Genomic DNA, 21,838 nt, shown 5'->3' on the forward strand with positions numbered 1-21,838 from the left:
AAGCCATTGTCTTGCTTTCAAATGGTGGTGGGACAGCAATGAGGGGGGCCGCCGGACAACAGAATTCACGTTAACACTGTTGCGCACGACCGCTGGCTCCCCACCTTGCAGCCACCCCACGGTGGGTTGTCTCCCAGGCAGTGTATCAGCTGTTTCTTGTGCTTTGAACAACTTTGGACATTGGGACAATAAGAATAGTCTTAGCAGCTAACATTTATTGGACACGGACTATTTCCTTAGAACTTTGCAGATGGCTTTATGTGTGGTTGCTCAATGAAACCTTGCAAAGACCTTCTGAAGAAGGTCCTATCATTACCCTTTTACAGGGTAATGATAAGCCTGTGGCTTAGTGGACTTACGCTGACTGGCCCAAGGCTGGTGGGCGAAGGCGGCACCCCTCCCTCAGCCCTCCACTGGGTGCCTTCAGCACTGCGATGGCCTGGCTGGAGACTGTGCGGTGGAACTCCCTGCGGGAGGGAGGTGGGCCATCACACCTTCGCTTTCTCTTTTCCGTGCCTGCCTCCCCTTCTAGGGTTGCTCATTCTTGCTTCTTCTTGACATGTACATGTGTATCTTGTCCTTGTTTTGTCTCACCTCAGAAAATCATCTATAATTCAGCTGAAGCTTCTACCTCATGCATGTGGATATTGTAAAGGTCCAAAAAGAGTTTCCCTCTATGTATCTCCGTAAAGTTTTGCTTTAGAACAATGAGAATAATGAGTTAAGTGAGCAATTTACTAGAAACAGGATTGATGAAGGAACATTCTCTCGATCTGAAGGGGACAAACATGGAGACTTTGTGGCCACAGAGGAACAGAGCAGTGATCCTGTTGGCATCCTTCTGTGTCTTCACTGGAATGAGAGTCGGCACAACAAGGAATGTATCAGCCCACGGGGAAAGGACATGTGTCATTTAATGAGATATGTTCTCTCCTTAATTTGTGGTTCCAGGAATCCATTCAGGGCTTGTTTAAACCCTTGGGAGAACACGGAAGATTTGGGCGCCCCCTTCCCTCCACCTTATAGAATTAAAAAACAGGAGTACAATACAACCCATTAAGTTTAAATCTTATATGTCTGCTGGAATTAATACAGATTCTTTTTTTCTTATTGAAGACTCTGGCCTCGCGCACACACACATGCGTGTGTGTGTGTGCTGTTGGATTGAGATTTGCTTAGTTTTGTAAACTAAGTAATTCAGTACTGAGCATTCCAAATGTAAGTTTCCAGAAGGCCCCAACAAATTGCATAAAGGAGAAAGAGGAGTTAGGCTAAAGCTCATCAGTTTATAAATTGAATGTCTAGCAGCACCTCACTAAGACTCAAGGAATGCATTAGACTAATGGTTTCCAAATTGCTGCGGGAAACCCCAAGGTCCTAGGTAGGAAGCAGGGTGGGGAGGCCATGTGCTCCTACTCCCTTTCCACTCCAGTGTAGCTGCACTGTGACCTCTTTTATTATTAAAAGGCCCACATAAGATTTTGCTTGGAAATGGGGTCCTGCTGCTGAAATAAAAGTAGAGTATTGTATATGCGTTGTTTTAATGCTGGTTACTGATCAGAAAAGTACTTGTTTTTTTTTTTTCTGGCACTGGAACTAAACCTCATGTATCAGTCCAACTAATCTATAATCCCCAAGAAACAGAGACTAGCCTTCATCTTCATCTTCCCCTGCCCAGCAGCTGGCAGAGCCCTACATATGATGGGGACTAGCAAAGTGTTGGCTGAAAGCATGTTGTGTTTTCCCAATTACATTAATAATACGAGTTATCCACTACTTCCCATGAAGTTCACGGCAGAAAATAAAACAACAGTATTTTCACTGGTGTTGATCAGGCTTGTGGTACATTTAGTCCAACACTTTCAGGGCTCTCCACTCTAAGCATTTTATTTTAGTAATTGATTTGGGTTGAGATCAATCTAAAGTGGAATCATATCTCTGCATTTTTATGGAGTTTCATTTCTTGGGATGCTTTGCAGCACGAAATAGCAAAGGTGTGGAAGTATCCTGGGCACACTATTCTAATTTCCTGAAGAAACTTTGAATGACTCAGTTGGGGATGATGTCAGTGTTGCTCTCAGAACTATTTAAAATGCACTTTTGGTATCACAAATTATGAAGAAAAAAAAAGTATAGCTGAATTTCCCACAGAGAGCAGGAATCATGAACTCCATTCAAAGGGCTTGGTGTGGTCGCATGAGGTTTGCCCTGGGCCTGTGACTGTTTCCTCCCTGCAATCTGTGCACGCCTCTGGGTCACTCTTCACAACCTTCAGGCTCCCCTTCCCTCTTGCCTACTGAAAAGGGAATTTGATAAACTCATTCATGCTCAGATGTTGCAGGTGGAAGCAATTTAATGTGTCATCTTCTCCTAGCAAAGAGTCTGGTAAAGAAGAATCAAGTCAATGCGGTCACATTAGTGGCCTGGATACATGTGAGAAGTTATTTCTCTCCTTAATTTTTTTTTTTTTTTGATCAAGCCAGGGGATACTTGATCCCCCCAGCACTTTTGTATTGATAAAGCCTGACTCAAAACTAGCCCCTGCCATCCATGGACTTCCCAAGTAGTCGGTGACATATACAGGCTATTGTTTTTCCTCTGCTAGAGACATGGCAAGCGTGCTCCCCCAATACCAACCATCGCCACTCTGGCCCTCCCTGGTCTAAAAGAGAGTGGGTCACAGGTGATCAGGATACACTAAGCCCACACGGCAGAGTTCTTCAGAAACTAAATGGAAGGTAAACACTTCAGCCTGACCTTCAAGGCAGTTCATCTGACTTCACTCTCTCATCCACTTTATTTCTCCAATCCCCAGCTATGTGCAATTACACCATTTCAGGCCCTCGGCATACCCTATATTTTCAAGTTTTTTAAGGCCATCTATTGCTTTGGAAACAAATTACCCCCCCCCCCCAAAGTTACTGGTTAAAACACTAAGCATTTATTATCTTACTGTAAGTTTTTGTGGGTCAAGAATTTCGGAAGCACTTAACTGGATGATTCTGGCTTGGAATTTCTCAGGCTGCTCACGCCTGAGATCTGCTCCCGAGATGGCTCACTCAGAAGGTGGTGCTTGTCGCTGGGAAGAGGGCACAGTTCCTCTTTAGTGGGGTCTCTTCTAGGATTGTTTTGAGGGTAGCTGCTGGCTTCCCTCAAAGAAAGAGATTTGAGAGAGAGCTTGGGGGTAATTGTCCTTTTAATGACCGAGCATCATGAGCTGCCGCACAGCATCTCCTCCACCAGTCTGTTAGCTAGGAGTGAATCACTAAGTCTGTATTCAAGGGGAGGGGAATGAGGCTCCACCTTTGAAGAGAAGTGTCAGAGAATTTGTAGATGTATTTTAAACCACCATAATGCTCCTGCCCTACCGTTTGCTCTGTTCTTTCTGCTCAGAATGCCCTTTCCTATATACGCATGGCCCCAAACGACATGACTTCATAGTTAACAGCATCCCTGGTCTTTTCCCAACAGATCTGTGCAGCACCCTAAACCCCAAGGCATGGTGATCCAAACTGTCTCCACATTATGCCAAATATTCCATAGTGAACACAAATCACCCCTGGCTTAGAACCACAGTTCTAGATGTTAAAAGTTCCGTGATTTATTTTTGTAACCCCAATATTAAAGGTTTAATATGCTGGCGCAGTCACTACTCTAAGACTGTTCTAACAAACCTTAGAACGTGACTTTTTTCTTTCAACTTTGTGCTGCTGAGGGCCCTCACTTGTCCTGTCTGACCTTTCCCGGGCTTCCTTCACCCCTGACTCCAGTAGCCTCTCAATAAATTATCCCAAACCTCTCCCCCACCTTTTTTTTTTTTTCCCCCAAGGTCTGGCTCAAATACTTCTTCCAGTTCTCCCTGATTTCCTTAGATGCAATTTATCTTTTTTCCCCCTCCTTATTTCTGTTATAATGCTTTCCATAGCTTAGTGGTAAATTCAAGTTTACATATACCCAATGCAGGTCCCTCCTGAATGCCTCCTGGGGCCAAGCATTATGCCCAGAATAGTATATGCTGGATCTTACTGTGAATGAAATGGATTTTCCTTTGGGCTCTAATACAAAGGGATATACCAAGGGAGTATATCACTAGGAGAAAAGTTTGGAAGCTAGTCTGGCAAAACTTACACTTAATCTTTTTTTGCTATTTCACACTTATTAAAGTCTGGGAGTACATTGAGGAAGTTGAGCACTCACTTTGGATCATGAATGATGATGTTCAAATAGTGTCTCACTCACCATGAGACTTTAGGCAAGTTACTTAATTGTTCTGTGCCTTCAATCGCTCATTTGTAAAATGGTGATTGTTATGATACTACCCTGAGGGGATAGAACGAGAGAGATCAACTTGGAGTTACTCTAGCTGAATTAGGAGAGGGAGAACCAGAGGCTCACTCTCTTGGCATCACTCTCTGTTTGCTACCTCAAAAGCTATCAATTCAGGAGCCTAGGACTCTTGAGATTAGTTTGAGACAAATACCAACAGCCATTCCAGTGGATTTACTAATAGGAAAGTCGAACAGATGAGTAAATAGCTTGCCCAGGCAACACGGCTATTTAATGGTAAAACGACGACTAGAATCCAATTCCCCCAACTCTTAAACTGAATACTCTTTCCATGAACTCTGCCAACTGTATTGCTGACGTCAACGATTCCTACTTCAGTTTGCCTTATTTTCTTGAACTGGCATTCAAGGTCCTACATGTGGTCCAATATATCCTACCTTTCCCCTATTGTCAATTATACGTTAGCCATGCCAATCTTTACCATGTTCTATGGGTTCCTACCCCCAAAATAGGCTCAATGTCTAACTTAATCCATTCTTTTCCACAACTGTCATGACCACATTCCCCCTTAAACTCCTCCAGGAACCTACTGGATAAACTGGCTTCTATTTTCTTTCTTTCTTTCTTTCTTTCTTTTTTTTTTAAGATTTTATTTATTTATTTGTCAGAGAGAGAGAGAGCACAGGCAGACAGAGTGTCAGAGGGAGAAGCAGGATCCTTGCAGAGCAAGGAGCCCGATGCGGGACTTGATCCCAAGATGCTGGGATCATGACCTGAGCCGAAGGCAGCCGCTTAACCAACTGAGCCACCCAGGCGTCCCTATTTTGTTTATTTCTCCTTGATTTGAAAAATCTTCCTATTACAACTTGTTCTCACATTGTCCCAAGATACTCATAGTATATAATTTTGCGTTGCTTAATTCACTTGAGTAGTAAAAACATACAAGGCATTTTGTACTTGTTGAAAAATTGTTTTGCAAAAGTTCTCATACCTCTTAAAATTAGATGTTTGTGATATTCTGAATACTCTTTTATATCGCCTCTTATTTACGTATTATCTTTTCAACTAATTTCTCAGGTATACTGGTGGTAGATAAGGATTTCTTTAAATGTCTGTGTACAGATATATTACTTTTAGATATGCAGAATGCAAATTCAAGCAGTAATTCACCTTGGTATTCTCTAATATGGTTGATCCTACAAACACGTGAACTTTTCAAGGGTAAGTATTCTTTATAATTTTCCAAACCGCAATGGTGCCTAACATAGGATTCATACACAATAAGTATTTGGATACATTTTTAGATATCTCTTAAAGTCTGATATTTTCACATTAAGTAAAAAAAAAAAAAATGGAGCTGGGTTAAATTTATTTTTTTTAAATTTTATTTAATTATTTGAGAGAGAGAGAGATTGAGATATCACAATTAGGCAGAGAAGAAGGCAGAGAGAGAGGGGGAAGCAGGCTCCCTGTTGAGCAGAGAGCCCAATACAGGGCTTGATTCCAGGACCCTGAGACCACGACCTGAGCCGAAGGCAGAGTCTTAACCCACTGAGCCACCCAGGCACCCCTAAAATTCTTTTAAGAGTATATGTATGCATGTGTATATGTTAGCTAGATCTTTTCATGCCTCTCTTTATACATTTGTTACAATGTTATATATCACACTATAGAAACAAGGTAAGAATTTAAATACCAGGCCCTGGGCTTTATGTTTGTTTCCTGCATTATCTTATTTAATAATCATGGCTATCCTATGAGGTAAATACTATTTTTACCTTAAAGATAGAAAAACCCTAAAACCCCAAACTTAGATGATGTTTAAAAAAAAAAAAAAAGTCCCAAATCACACAACCGGTTACACAGAGCTAGAAGTTAATCCAGGTCTAATTCCAGAATCCACACTCCCAACTACCAATGCAATGTGACCCCAGGCAAGTCTTCTATGTTTACTTAGTGGGCTACTGAGTTAATTCATATGCTTAGCACAATGCCCTACACATACTTACCCAATACTCTTCCTCCACCAGCATGTCACTGTGATAAGATTAAAAGGTTAGTAAGGCATGCTCCCTGTCCTGAAAAACCTAATTTGTGATAGGTAGAATTCTAAAATGGCACCCCAAGATGTCCTGACCTTTGAATATATCATGCCCCTGATTACATTATATGCAAAAGAGATTTTTTTTTTCCTGATGTAATTAAGGTTACTAATCAGTGGATCTTGAATTAATGAGGGGCCACATCTACTCACATAACTCCTTAAAAAGTAGTTTTCCCCAGCTGGTGGTGGATGGAAAAGTCAGATAAATCTGACTCAGATAGATTTAACTCCCCCATGAGGAGGATTTAATCCACCCAACTTAATGAGTTGTTGCTATCTTTGAAGAGGGAGCCATGTGTAAAAACCGGAGTATGACCTGCAGCTGCTTAGAGTGACCCCTGGTCCATCTACAAGCACCAGGAACTGAATACTGCCAACAACAGAATAACAGATAAGTCTAGAAGTGGATTTTCCCCAGAGCCTCCGATTAGAGAGCCAAGGCTGGCGGACACTTTTATATTGGTCTTGTGGGATCCGAAGCAGAGAACCCACTGGAATCCATGCAGAATGCTGATCAAAAGAAATGTGAGATAATGAATGGATGTTGTTTAAAGTTGGTAAGTTTATGGTAATATATTATGCAGGAGACAAATTCACAAAACTAATATGTAAGGGAACACAAAACTGTGAACAAGGGCTTGGGCTATAGAGGTATAAATAAAGTACAAAGAACCAAGTGTAATTACCCTGGTGGAGAGGTTGAAGAGGGCATAAAGTCTTGAGGAATTTAGAGGTGCTACCATTTTGAAGAATGAATAAAATCTGCTGGCTGTGGGCTGAGGGAGGTAGGGAAGAGAGGGAGGAGAGATATTCTAGGCTGAGAGGATAGCATGAGAAAATAATGAGCAAGCGGAAACTTGTTGAGGCAAGGTCCAAACGCTGAGAGTAGCAAGAGGAATGCACCCAGCAGGGCGTGGCAGGTTGGAAGGGGGCTGTGATGCTTTCTGTCAGCTGTGGAGAGGTTTGGACTCCTGTTCTGCCAACACTGGCAGCACTTACTAGAGTCTTTTAAGATTAATTGAAAATCTGAAGACTTGATGGAGTATATGTTATATATCTATACTTTTATATTTTATGTATATTAACACATGTTTTAGTAGTTGAGGTAAGTGGATAGATAACTCTTCTTAACATGCTCTCTCCTTTTTAATATAAGATGAAAATTGCCACAACCAAATAAATTGTTTACTAAGATGGCTAAATTCAACAAAAATCTATCTACTCACAAAAACAGAAAGAAAATGTTTTTTGAGTAGACAAACATAAAAATATAGCACTCAGATATACCCACTGTTGTCAAAACCATCTATTTAAAAAAACGTTTTTCTGAGTATAGTTGACGCACAATGTTAATTAGTTTCAGGTGTACAGTGATTCAACAAGTCTCTAGGTTACGCTGTGCTCACCACAAGTGTAGCCATCATCTGTCCTCATACAACACCATGACAATACCACTGACTGTATTCCCTGTGCTGTTCCTTTTATTCCCATGCCTTATTCATTCCATAACTGGAAGCCTGTATCTCCCACCCCTCTTCGCCCATTTTGTCCATCCCCTCCCCACTGGGAACCATCAGTTTGTCTTCTGTATTTATAGGTCTGATTCTGCTTTTTGTTTGAAACATTCTATTTCAATATCTTGGAACATGTTTATGACATGACATAATTATGTATACACAAGATCTTTCAATCTCTCTCTCCTTCAGTAATATATGAAGAGATTACCATATCTCTGAAAGCAAACTGCTGTGTGTGACATAAAACACAATTTTCAGTAAGATTTGGAATGATTTTGCCTAGTTTTCTAATTATCAAACATGTCAGGACTGGTATTTTTCCTATATTCAGATAAACAAAAATATTTATGTAATAAATCTCAGAGAAAGGGAAGCTTTTTTAAAAAAATGTTAAATATTTCTGGTCATGTTTCAGATTCAGAAGTAAAATGTTGAAATAATATAATTGAGCCAGGATTGTTCATTTCTCTCCCCCTCCCCTGAAGGGCTCCATGGGAATAAATTAAGCACTAAGGGAGGTACATTAGAATAAGGAGTCTCCTTGTGGCTAACAGCAACTGAGTATCGTAGGTTCCTAATTTATTATCAGAATGACTTAAGCTCTGGGCGAATTCTGCATCAATAACATAAAACTAAGGTTATACAGTGAATTTTTTTTTAATTTTTTTAATTTATTTTTTATTTTTTTATATACAGTGAATTTTTAAAAGAGTATACTGTAAGAAAGATTATATGTAAACATTCTGATGATTATTAGTTATAGCAAGGTTATCAAATATTAGTCTTATAATAACTAACACCAGCCTTGGGTATGTCTTTCTGATTGAGCTGATTTCACAGCAGTTTACTTCTATCAGTCTAGCACAGAAGGGGGTACCTAAAGAAAAAGGCAGCAAATGTCTTCATGAACCAACTCCTGTAATGTATAGAAATTTTAATCACATGACATTAGCTTCCTTACCAATCTTTGGTACTTTAAAAAAAATACATACACATAATAGGATAGTTTTTTTTTTTTTTTTTTAGAGAGAGTGCCAGCAGAGTCAGGGGGAGGGGCAAAGGGAGAGGGAGAATCCTAAGCAGACACCCTGCCCAGCATGGAGCCTGACACAGGGCTCTATCTCAGGACCTTTGCAATCATGACCTGAGCCAAAATCAGGAGTTGTATACTTAACCACCAGAGCCACCCAGGCGTCCCATGGATATGTTTTAATGTAGATGATGCTTGACCTACATTTAATTAAAAAATAAAAATTAGAAACAATGTAAATCATACAAGCCATGTTAAAAAAAAAATAAACCCCCTAGCATATCTTTAAATGAAATCTTGTCTTTTAAAAATTCAAAGGTAATGACACCTTTTTAGTGTTAACTAAAACTACGCATGATCCAAAATAAACCATTTTTTCATAGAACTATTATTAGTGAAGCAGTTACATTACACATGTAAGCATTTGAAAATAGTGATGCCTTTGAAATTTAAGGGCACAAAGTCAACTCTGTCTACTTTGTAGTTTAAGACTAACAGAACACTGTATAAATGGTCATCAGTTAAAATTTAATTACTATTCAATAATTCACTCTTTAAGAAGACAAGGACTTTGATAAATTCTGACCACAGGGAGAGATACTTCCCTGCCAAAGCACTGCTCTTTCTGTTCCTGGTACAGCATTCTGACTCAGTTGTTCCTCATTCATGGTAACACAGGTGATTACATTCAAACGGCATTTAACATAAATTGCGCCAAACTGCCCTATAATTTCATTTTGGACTGAATTAATTAACTTCTCAGTAGGTGACTAAGGTGCTGAACACAAGCCTAAGGAAATACTTGACTGCTTAACCTACCTTATATGAATCATCTCTAATGCAAGGCAGCTTCCATTTTTAATAAACAGGACCAGAAAAATTTACTTAGTAAGATCTTAAAGGCATTTATAATAAATGAAATCAGTTTTCCACATACATGCACATCCATTTAAAGAAGTCAGGGGGCACTGCAGACAGTTAAGGAGGATTTAACCAAACTCACCAAGAGTTGGCACGCCTGATATTCTGAAAGACTCTTTACCTTAGGAGGTGTGTGTTTATAATAACAAAATGCCTTCTTTGTCCTTGGCAACATGTTTAAATAAAAAGCTCACCACTTTGTAGCAAGTAAAAATAATACTATCTTAATGCTGCTGTAATTTATGTCTCAGAGCTTGAAATGTAAATGTAATTTTCTAAGACATTATCTTCAGATCATCAGAATTATCATAATATCATAAAATAACTATTCTTTCTGTTTCTCTAATTATAATATTCTTATCAAGCTCTGACAGCTAACTCTTTGTTTTCAAGTTTATAGTCTTCATATATCAAGAAACAAATTAAAAGGACAAACAGGAATGTGAGAAGGCAGCTCATAAAAAGCTGAAATGTCTTTTATTACATGACATATTTTTATCTGTCATAAACTTCCGGTTTAGGAAATGAGAAAACAAATACTTCTTTGACGAACTCCTTGACAAAGTGTTTAACTAAGTATTTTTAGATTTTTTTTAACTGTGGAAGGAAGGAAGGAAGGGAGTAAGAAGGAAAAAAGGAAGGGAGGGAGCCCCGACTTTGTATTAAACCTTTCGGGGGAAGTGAACTAACATTTAATGAACACCACGTTAAAGGAAGTGAAGCTGAAGCCTTCAGCCTGCTCCCAAAGGCTCTGTAGCATACAGGAAGGTGGGCCCCCAGAAATAGCCTGAATAACCATGGTCCTTGGTCAGGCTTCACATAAATATTTCTAGGAGGAAGGGCCTCAGCTTTGTTTCAGTGTCCCACTGAGGGCACAACTGCTAGGTAGCTTCTCTATGAATAAATTCTATTTCCAGTACACCTTAAATCCTTCTTGATATAATATGCATGAGGAAATGACAAGAATATAATTTGGAAGTTTTAACACTGGTTGTTATAAGGAAGGCTTCGACTAAAAAAAAAAAAATGCTTAGATGCCAGTTTCAGAAACAATTTTGCCTGCAGCATCTTCTAGCTCAATAATTTAGTGGCGATGACAGTCACAAATGCTGTCAAAAACAGCAGTTGAGGTTTAAAAAATAAACAAAAATTCAAACAATAATAGCCTGTAGATTTTAATATTGTCATTTACTGAACTGGCAACCAAAACAGAATTTATGAGTGTCTTCTCGTTAGAAAAAAAACAAATTAATCGTACCTTTGCAGGTTTTCGTGCATGTGATTGTCTCTACAGTCCTCTAAAGGCAGGCATGTGGGGCTTCCTTCTCATCAAATACTATGTCTATCATGGTGTCGACGGTCACAAGAGACCTTTTGTATCATTACTCCCCCGAGTTGCAATTCTTACGAGAGTCCCCGGCAAACACAAAAGTAACCTGGCAGTTACATCATTCTATATAAATGAAGAAAGACTGCTATCTAAAAATAATGAAAGGCTCCGTTTAATGTTACTTTTTTGTCAAGTATTCATTTTACTTTGTAATAATGTAGTTCTGATCCAAATAGAGTTCTCATGAGCTTTAAAAAGATCTCTAGATATTATACACAGGGCAGTAATTTAATTCTTATATTTTTATTTCTTGCAATGACATTTAGGGTTCAGTGTGATTTCAGATTTTTTGAGCTGTTGCTGACACCTTATGGAAACTGTTTTATTTGGAAATTCTGATTTGATTTTTAAAACTGTTCAGCTCTTGTTTACAAGAAGCATTATTATTTAAAAAAAGGATTTTTTTGTTCCTTTAAGGTATTCATCCTCTCGCTATTTATTCCTCACTTGATTTCATAATCCTGTTTGGGTCACAATGATTAGTTGCTATGGAAATTACCTCCTATGGAAATGATTCCGATGTCATTGTTGTAAGAATATGACTTTTAATGAATAATATCAATAGCAGACATCAACCCTTACTAGAAAAAGGAAATTTAATTAAAATGTTTTAAAAGGATTAATTCTGAAAATTATTATCATGGCCAACTTTTCTGATATTTTTGAATCAGCCATCTGCTTTTTAAATAAGTATTAAATGAATTTTAAGGTGTTAATCAGCTACTCACTTCCCCAAATTCCAATGTCATAATGGAAATTAGCACCATGCATAGAAAAGTGGAAATAGAGAACATTTCATTTACCTTTTCTCTAAACTAATAAATGCTATGCTTCACTTATGAGAGTTAATGTCAACAGGATTTCAGGGCTCATCAAGGAAACAACTTTGAATAACACATTATGAATTCCCTTTAAAGATGAAGAATTTAATATTCCAAAATTTACCCCAGGAATTTGAAAGGTCAGTGAGTTAACTAGTGAGTTAAACAATAGATGAGAGTCAGTGAACCATTAGATGAGAATTCCAGAATGCTAAGAAGAAATTTTCTTGGGTGGATTCTATAATTTGTGGTTTGAATAAAACTTTTGAAACATTCCATTAGTATTAAAACTCTCACAATGAGAATATGGCTCATATTTAACTCATTTTAAATTACTAGACAGTCTCTCCCCAAAGAAATTTTAATGCCTTCTTCTGCCTAGTGCTTGCTCACTGCTGGCACTAATTTAGGAATAAATTAACCCTTCAAACAATTAGGATATTGTCTGAAACTGCCTCTTGTACTCTACCAGGGAAATCACTTATATTCCAAAGATCAGAAGTAAAAGAGAAATCCAATTCTTCATTATAAAGCATTTTTTAGGCCTCATAGCTTATTAATTATTGATGTAAGTCACTATCATATTTACCAACATAATTACATATTACTATATCTCTAGTGCTTTTGAATTAAGCCTAACAGTATAGATTTTGTTAAATGCTTTATACTTTAAGAGTTTTCTATACTTGTGCCTGCAACCATGATCTAGGGTCCAAAATGTCTTTGATAGATTTCTGCCTTGGAGCTGGCACTGGCTTGGCTTCAAAATTAGTTTTAGTGTCTATGTGTTCACTATCATCATTTAAATTATTTTTCCTGGCAGGAAGGAGTTTTCGAGGAGCAGCCATCGGTTTCTGTAAGTGATGCATTAGGGTTGATAATTTGGTATCCAAAGGCGAGGTCCAAGATACACTTGTTTTTTCCCAGTTGTCCATAACCAATTGATCTGAGTTACTCTGTGTTTTTAAGCTGAATGGAGCTTTATCAGAAGGAGGAAGGGGAGCACGTCTTTTTTTCCCTTTCCCATCATGTAGCTGGTTACTTGCAGGAGATAATACCTTTTTCTGGATAACCACTTGATGATTACCATCAAAGAGGCTGGCCCAAAGAGGTGGTGAGGAGTTTTCATGCTGACCAATAAGAAACTGTCCGTTTGTCTCTTCAAGTTTTTTTTGTATTGTATCAGTTAAACTTTCAAGTTTTACAGGTGAATCAATGCCTGTAATAATTTTGAGAAAAATACATGGGGGAAAAATTCAAAAGCTGTGTACACTTTGAGTTATTGTTTTCTAAATCAGTATCTATAATGGTCATCGAAAACACAATGGATAAGCAACTAGTTTGAGTTTAAAAATAACCCAACCAACAGAACCAAAAAAAAGATCATTCACTGTGCACTTCCTACACAGACACACGCACGCACGCACACACGCACACACACACATAAATACATTCCTAAATAAATGAGTATAAGCCAGTTTTCAAAGGAGTGTAGACACATCATAACTTTTTCAATTCTATAGGTTAAATATTTATTAAATAACTTTTCTTAGATTTAAAATTTATTCTGACTTCTAGGTAAGAGGAGATCCCCTTTTTATAAAAGCCTGATATGTAAACTTGGACAAGTGTAACTGGATTAACATCCTTTCCTTTAGACTAGCAAAGTCTCTGTTAATAGGAAAAAATTCCAAAACCAGAAACCCAAGGAAACAGAGTGAAGCCCTGATACCAGTTTGGTGATAAGGACGCTGGATGAATTTTTCCTTGGGACAAAATAAGAGAACAGAGATAAACGTCTGTTAAATGAATCACTGGTTGTATCATTTTTAATCTAACATTTTAAAGTGTGTGTAAAGTATATATTGGTGGCAAAAATAGGATATAATTTATTGTTGACCTGTGTGTGTGTTCACAGCACTGTTTGTTCAGGCAATCCCACAGAGAAATAAATACCCTTCAAAGTGTGGGAAAATGGAATATTAATTAATGAGTCTATAAAGTTAAAATTTTCCAAAGTATTAAACTTAACCAATTTTTTGACCTGAGATGAAAGCTTCCATTTATTAATATTCATTTATCAACATTACTTTAAAACAAATTTAATAAAACACAGAAAAAATTAGAGAACATGATTATATTTTAGAATCTGCAAGTTTACATTTTCAGAATTTTCATCAGCTACTCAGCTAATATTTATTTTCAGTGCAGCCTTATTCATTTTGAAGCTTTAACATTTTTGTTTGATCTTAAGCATTCAAACTATGAAAAATGTGTATTCATTAATTTTGTATTAATTCATCTATTAAACATGAGTTCCTTAGTCTATAATCATAGTCTTTTTTCATTCATTTTGACTGTGCCTTGAAAATTTTAGCATTTTAATGTCAATAGAATAAGCTGCTTGAGTATGGACAATGTTGTTTTTGTTACCCTGTAGCTTAGAAAAGAAAAACCCCACTTACTCATATCATGGTAGACTGAGGTCGCCTCTTTTGTCAAGAACAAAGGTGGTTTCCGTGGTGACATAATCTCAATTTTCATAAGTTCTTCACAACAATGCTTCCATTGGCCTAAGAAAGACAGAAAAAGGCAGGCTAGTTTAAAACATAAATGTGAAGACATATACTTCATTTTCAGTAGATATCAACATATTTTTTGCTGTGAAAAATAAGAGGGAATCTATAAAGCATTGCCTTAAGGAAACCACAAAAACCTAGGACTACCCGTAATTTTGAAGTCCAAGTCTAAGCACTAGAGTAATCTATTTGAAAAATAAAGTTCTGTGCACAGATATAAAAAGCTAAGATCTCTAGGCTATTAAATACTATACTATTTCACTAAATGGTCTAGTAACTGAAATTTCTATTCATGGCAAAAAGTTCTCTTCTTTTAAATATTAAATAAAAATACCCAGTTCTTAAGACAGTTGAAAGGTAAAAATCAACTGAAATAGTTATCTAGAAGGATACAGTGCTTCTCAAAAATGGTGTTAACTTTGAAAATTCTGATTAAGATATAAGAATTGTTTATTTAACAATTATTTCTTCTAATGGTTATGCTTTTTGAAATTCATATAACTCTAGAAAAATGCTGCATCTTCATTCAAGTAAAAGGTATATAAGAGCCTATTATAATAAAGACACATCAGTCAAAATTCTAACTGGATCTAATTTATTTTAGCAAGGACACTTTAAATAAAGCCATTAGTCATTTGAAATAAAAAATACTCTTTAAGCTGTTTCAATTTTTAAGTTAAAATTTAAGAGTATGAACAACATTAATTTTTCTTTTAATTATGTTTTACTATTTTCATCTTCAAACGCTCAGGCTTATATCTTCTGAGTGGATATAAACTTCAGCCATTCCATGTTTATTGCGCTCCTGCATGCTGGATAACAACTGTACCAGAGACTATGTGTCTCTATATTCATGTTATAAAGTAGGTTATTGAGCTTCACTGTTCTTATACTCTATCTTACATCTGTAGAAAAATGAATGTAATACACATGTGCCTTTTGGGAATGATTTATGATGTATATTTTTCTTCCTTTTATTATAGTCTCAGTCTCCATACTCAATATCCAATTTAGTTATTTTCCATAGTTTAAAAATAAAAGACATTTCGTGTTTGGTCAAATTATCTATTCATTTTTGTTGTTTTAAATCTAATATATAGCCATGGTTATATGGTAATATGCATAAATTTTAAATCCATCACCTTAAATAGCTAAGAAACATAAAAAACCTTTTAGTATGTTTTATTACAATGCTAAGTATAGAATATGGTAAAAATTTCAAAATAGCCCACATAGCATTTCATAAAGGGAATGAAATCTTGAGTTTGAGGCTTCAAAGGTTGCTCTGCAGAATTTAAATCTAGTAGGATCTGAGATCTGATAACTTATTCCTCCCCTCCACTTCCTTTTTTAGATAAATATATAAAAGCCAGCTTTTCCTTCTTGGGGGCAGAAAAAAATAAGGTCTTATTTAATAGAAAAATAATGAAATACTTTGAACTAGCAAACATTTCTCCATCAAATCTTAGGCAAATTATAAAGTATAGCATTTTCTCTTTATTGATAGATAAAAGCTTTTCTTTGTTAAATGGGTAGCAGAATACTAATCATGCTGAAGACTGGACTATAAAGCCATACTATCCCATGCGTTACTGAAGTCAGAGGTACAAGTGCAGTATGTTCACTGGTGAATTTTACAATGGGAACATTTGTTTTATCAGTGACTAAATTAGTATGCACAGTTATACCTGATTCAACATGCTAACCAATATGAAATATTAAACAGCTATGTTGTATTCACATAAAATCTGTATCCTAAAGATGTTTACCACGATAATATTTGCTGTAACGTTCCCAGTCAAAATGATCTGTTATCCTAAGCTGCTAATGTAACTCAATATTTATGTTATTAAATACTTGAAAAAATTTATCTTTGACCCACCATTCTAGCTCTACCTTTTTGATCATCCAAAACAAGTATTATTACTCTTTTACATGTTTATTAGCTCTCAAATATTAAAAATTACCTATGACATCCCCCTTGCCTCCAGCCTCCACTCTTCAGGTTGTCCTTCGGCAGGCCAAACAGACCTAGTGCCATTAATGTTTTCTCATGGTTTTTAATTTTCTCATTCTCCTGATTTTCTACTCTTAATCAGAGTTAAGTAATTGAAATTAACTCTACATATTAAATTGCTCTTAGTTTATTCTGCCCTAAATATCTATACTCTACTTTGTTCTACACATCAGATTTCATCTAAGATTACAAGAGGCTGGGGCGCCTGGGTGGCTCAGTGGGTTAAGCCGCTGCCTTCGGCCCAGGTCATGATCCCAGGTCCTGGGTTCGAGCCCCACATCAGGCTTTCTGCTCAGCAGGGAGCCTGCTTCCTCCTCTCTCTCTGCCTGCCTCTCTGCTTACTTGTGATTTCTGTCAAATAAATAAATAAAATCTTTGAAAAAAAAAAAAAAAACCAAGAGGCTACACTTACCACTTACAAGTCAGTCTTTAGGATATAAACATTTCCGTCTTTGCTTCATATCATCATATACAATGAATTCTAAAGTGTAAGTCTAATAGAATTTATACTTTAAAGATCAAATAGATTGGCAGATTTTATCCACAAATCATTAAATACTAAAGATTTTATCCACAAATCATTAAATACTAAAGAAGTAGCCAGATGTAAGAACCTAGTTGTCATCACTTTATTTTGACAGTAATATCACAAGATTTGTATCCCTCCAAATTCCCCATTTTAGCATGATGAATTATTTTACCTAATCTGGCGAATAAAAACATGAGACCATTTAGCAGTTGATATCCAGACCATAACAGTCTGCATTTTTACCTCCTTTCACCCCTCATTCCTGTTTTAATACGCATAAAAAGTGTAAAATAGCAGAATCACTCCTAAAAATAATACAGTCTTTGTAAGACTCTCTAGAGCAGAGCATTTGAGAAAGCAGTTAAAATTTCAGATGTGATCAGCAAAGGAAAGGAAGTTTTTGTCTTTTAAGTTACATGTCTAAGATCAGCTGAAATAAAAAAAAAAAAAACACACAAAAAACGTACTGCATGCTGATAAGCATGGAACAAATATTTAAACATCTATTCAGTGCCTAGGAATAGTACTTAAGGAAAACAAGTCCTAAAGAATTCCAGAAGGCTATAGAGGGAGTCCTCTGGATTCCTGCAGTAAACCAGCAATCTCTTCAGGCCTCAATTTTCTCAACTTTAGAGGAGAGGAAAATCATTTCTGCTTGCTGGGCTGTTGTGAGAAATAAAGCAAGCCATATGGTATGTGGAAGGTAATCAATACATTTAGTTCCCTTCTTTGTCCCCACCCCAACCATCACTATAATAACTTAACCAGGCCACAGACCATAGGCTTATAAAAATTAATCTGAGGACAGCAGGTATTAATTCTTTTATAAAGTTCCCAAAACAGATCTTAAGAAGTCCTAAAATTTCTTCTAGGAGTTGCAGAAACAACTTTCTATCATTAGAAAATGCCTATCTTTCTTAATTCTTTATAAAAAAGCATTCTGAAGACATAAAATACTGGTTGAATCTAAGAGTAGGCTTAGTTTGACTAGAAATAGCTGTTATCAATAATCTACATTTTCAATATATGACTTCATTATTTTCTTGTTGATAAAATTCCTCCTTAAATTGAGAATATTAGAACCTCACATATTTTACATAGTAGAACTCTATTATATTACTATCACATTGTTTTTATAATCATAGGCTGTATTACTGAAACTGAAAAACCGTATGTACGGTTTTAAAAAAAATCTTTGGATGATGTCCAAGATGATATAACGAATCTGGAGTTAACAGAAGGTTACACGAGTCTCCTGAACATTTCAAATTTTAGGATCATCACTAACCTACAGAAGTTTTTTACTACTCAAATGGCTTCTTATCCCTTTGATCAAACACACTGCCTTAACCAGTTAAAACCCAATATTTTGAAAAAAATGTGGCCTAATTGTTTTAGGGACAGAGAAACTTAAAAATAACAGGTATTCAAAGGTATAATAAGCTACAGTAAGTCAGCACTGGGAAAAGGTTGAGAGAAAAAGGCATTAATGCACTGATGATATACTGTCATTTTATTCAAGAGCATAAAAAAAATCTTGATACAAACCAAAGGATCATAATTTTAATATTTAGATTGCTTTGTGCATACTTTCATGCTTCATGAATATATTACTAATAAATCCAAACACCAACTTACTAAGATCAAAGAAATGTTGCCAGAAGGCTTCCATCCATTTCTGAAGATCTTCTCTATTGTCTGCTACAAAGATATGAGTTACAGCCTGTCCAGCAACAGGGTTGATGACAGAGAAATTATGAATTTTTTTCTTGGTATCCTTATCCATTGCCCGAATTCTGGTTTCCTAAAAATTAGGACAAAATTGGTATTTTACAAGAGAATATTTTTGTAATATTCAAATAAATGTTTTAGTGCTTAGCTACTATACTTACACCAGATGCAATTATAAATCTTGTCGCTGATCACTTAAAATATGTAATTTTGAGAACTTTCAATATTCAGACTCAAACCTATAAAAAATTGCTTTTTACAAAAAATACTGAGTAATGTTTCAAAGTATGCTACATAGAGAACTTAAATTACATGAGATTAAAACATAACCAGTTTTGATCTGTTTAAGTAGGAGTTTGCTGTCTTTTATATACATCTTAAAATTTGCAATAAAACAAGTACAGCATGTTATAACTGTAATGTGAATTATGTTAACTACATTTCCAACAGTAATAAAAGAATCAGTAAAGTATGTTTGTTATTCTAATATTCAGGCATTATACACAGTGTTATCACTTAAAGCAGCAAAACCATAACTTAGTGTTTACTGCAGCAAAGCAGGTTTTCGCCATTAACATTTATTTCATATGTAACATTCATTTACAAAGCTCATAGCTAAAGATCCATGAAGTACTATAACCTTCCTGATGGCACCAATTATTTTTTTAAACGCTGAATGCAACCAACAGCAACAAAGGCAATGGTTTCCTTCATGTTGGTAGTTTAAACTTTTTCTGTGTGGTACTAGGTATGACGTTGTGGTTCTTCTCCTGTCTATATGTAGAAAAGTCTTGTGCCCAAGTCATTCAAGCACTACCACGCCACATGACAACTAGCATCTACATGCAGTTTCCAAGTTTTGGGGAAAGAAGTCTGAAATAAAACTATTTATGCAACAGTAAGGATTTTGGCTGCTTGGATAATGACTGATAATGTTCTAGAGCAGTGCTGTCCATTAGAAATATGTGAACCACATAGGTAATTTTAAGAGTTTCTAGTAACTACGTTAAGAAGGTAAAATGAAACTGGTGAAAATCATTTTGTATTTATTAATTACATTATTTTAAAATGTGTTTTTATGTAACCCAACACATCTAAAATATTATTCTAACATGTGAGCAAAAAACATTTTTGAGATATTTTACATTCTTTTTCATACTAAGTCTCCAAAATCTAGTCTGTCTCTGACACAGCACATCATATTTGGACCAGGCACATTTTAGGTGGTTAACAGCCACTGGTGGCTAACTGCTCCTGTACCAGGTAGTTAACAGTTCTAGACTCATATGTTTAAACCTACAGTAGTGTGTGTAGAAGAATATTTAGCTGGCAGCTACAAAAGCTGATTAGGAGTGAGAAGAAATTCCTCACTCCTTGCAGTCTTGAGTGAAGAGAGATTCTATGTATAGCCACATCCCAAAACATACACATACAATGATGTCTGTGTGGACATTACAGGAGTAGCAAAGAGTTAACCAAGAAACACTGTACATTCCCTGAAGAACGGGTAAATACGGGGAGGTGAATCCCTGATACACCAGCTCCCCCATCCTCAGTTTGTTGCTGCCTGCAGTTTCAGTTGCCCCCAGTCAACTGCAGTCGAGGAGCAGATGATCCTCCTCCTGACATACGGTCCGAAGGTCAGTAGTAGCCTAACGCCACATCACAGTGCCTGTGTCAATCCCCTCACTTCATCTCAGCACACAGGCATTTTATCATCTCATATCATCACAAGAAGGGTGAGCACAGTACAAGGTACTCTGAGAGACTGAAAGACTATATTCACATAACCTTTATTATGTATATTGTTAGCATTATTCTATTCTACTCTTAGTTACTGTTGTTAATCTCTTACTGTGCCTAACGGATAAGTTAAACTTTATCAGAGCTCTGTATGTATAGGAAAAAACAGTATAGACAGGGTTCGGTTCTATCCACAGTATCAAGCATCCACTGGGGTCTTGGAACATATGCCCTGCAGATAGGAAGGGGCTACTGTGTACGACAGAAGTTCTTTCCTGAAGGAAGGAATTCTTATTCAAGAATCACATGAGAAAAAAAAATGTATGCTGCATGAAGTGGCAACATAACTTTGAAAGTCTGGAGTATCACAAAAGGTGAGGATTTAGTAACCATCTTAGAGACAGCCTGCCCTGTCAATTTTAAAATGTGGGAATGTGAGTGTCTTCAGAGGGTTATAATGGACTTATGGTCAACACTGTAATTTGAAAGAACAGGGTCTTTTTACAATCCTGTGCCATGGTAATAAACTTTGTGAATGAACTCTTAAGTAATTATTTATACAATATAAAAACAAAATGGTGTCCTAAATGGCATGAAAATGCATATAATCCATCTCTTTAAATAGAAAGCTTATTACAGCAGCAGAGAATGACTTAAGCTCTAGGAAGAATCTTTAATATGCTCTCAATAAGATTTATTGAAGGTTGACTCAGTGGGGGAGGAGGGCAAGAGAACACTCTATTGGTATTAGTATTTAAAAAAAAAACAATGAAATATGAAGTATTCTTGTTGTTGAAATTGTGCTTCCTTCTATCCTAGTCTATCTTAATATAAATTTCTGACTACCTTTTGTATATAGGATTAAAATGAATTTAACTTTTAAATAAGGAAAGTGATTTTTATAGATAAATGTGTATATTTTTAATAACACCAAGATATCATTTCAAATGAAAATAGCTATGTAGAAAATCTGATGAACTGGATCATTTATATCCTTCTAAGAAAATATAATGCAATAATATAAAAATACTATACATTATACACTCCATTAACTCTGAGAACCATAAATACCACTAAATTTTTAAAACATGAGAAGCTTTTAAAAGGTGCAAATGAAACACAAAATAGATCATTTGAATTAACTTACTATATTTTATCACCCAAACTAA

General features: G+C 36.2%; 1 protein-coding gene across 5 annotated transcripts in view; it reads right to left on the minus strand.

The window, feature by feature from the left end:
• Positions 1–5,830: 5,830 nt before the first annotated feature.
• Positions 5,831–21,838, minus strand: part of RTKN2 (rhotekin 2) — a 79,022-nt gene continuing 63,014 nt past the window's right edge. For 3 of the 5 annotated variants that reach the window (XM_047702751.1, XM_047702749.1, XM_047702752.1), the window contains 3 exons: positions 18,834–18,999; positions 14,536–14,643; positions 9,165–13,289 (listed from right to left, as the gene is read on the minus strand). In XM_047702751.1, the coding sequence (XP_047558707.1) occupies positions 12,751–13,289; positions 14,536–14,643; positions 18,834–18,999 (813 nt within the window). In that variant the 3' untranslated portion in view covers positions 9,165–12,750. Of the gene's footprint in view, positions 5,858–9,164; positions 13,290–14,535; positions 14,644–18,833; positions 19,000–21,838 lie in introns of those variants that run through there. The other 2 variants (XR_007122718.1, XM_047702750.1) reach the window with 2 other exon arrangements.

This window comes from Lutra lutra, chromosome 14 (genome assembly GCF_902655055.1).
Source record: "Lutra lutra chromosome 14, mLutLut1.2, whole genome shotgun sequence".
NCBI classification, from domain to species: Eukaryota; Metazoa; Chordata; class Mammalia; order Carnivora; family Mustelidae; genus Lutra; species Lutra lutra.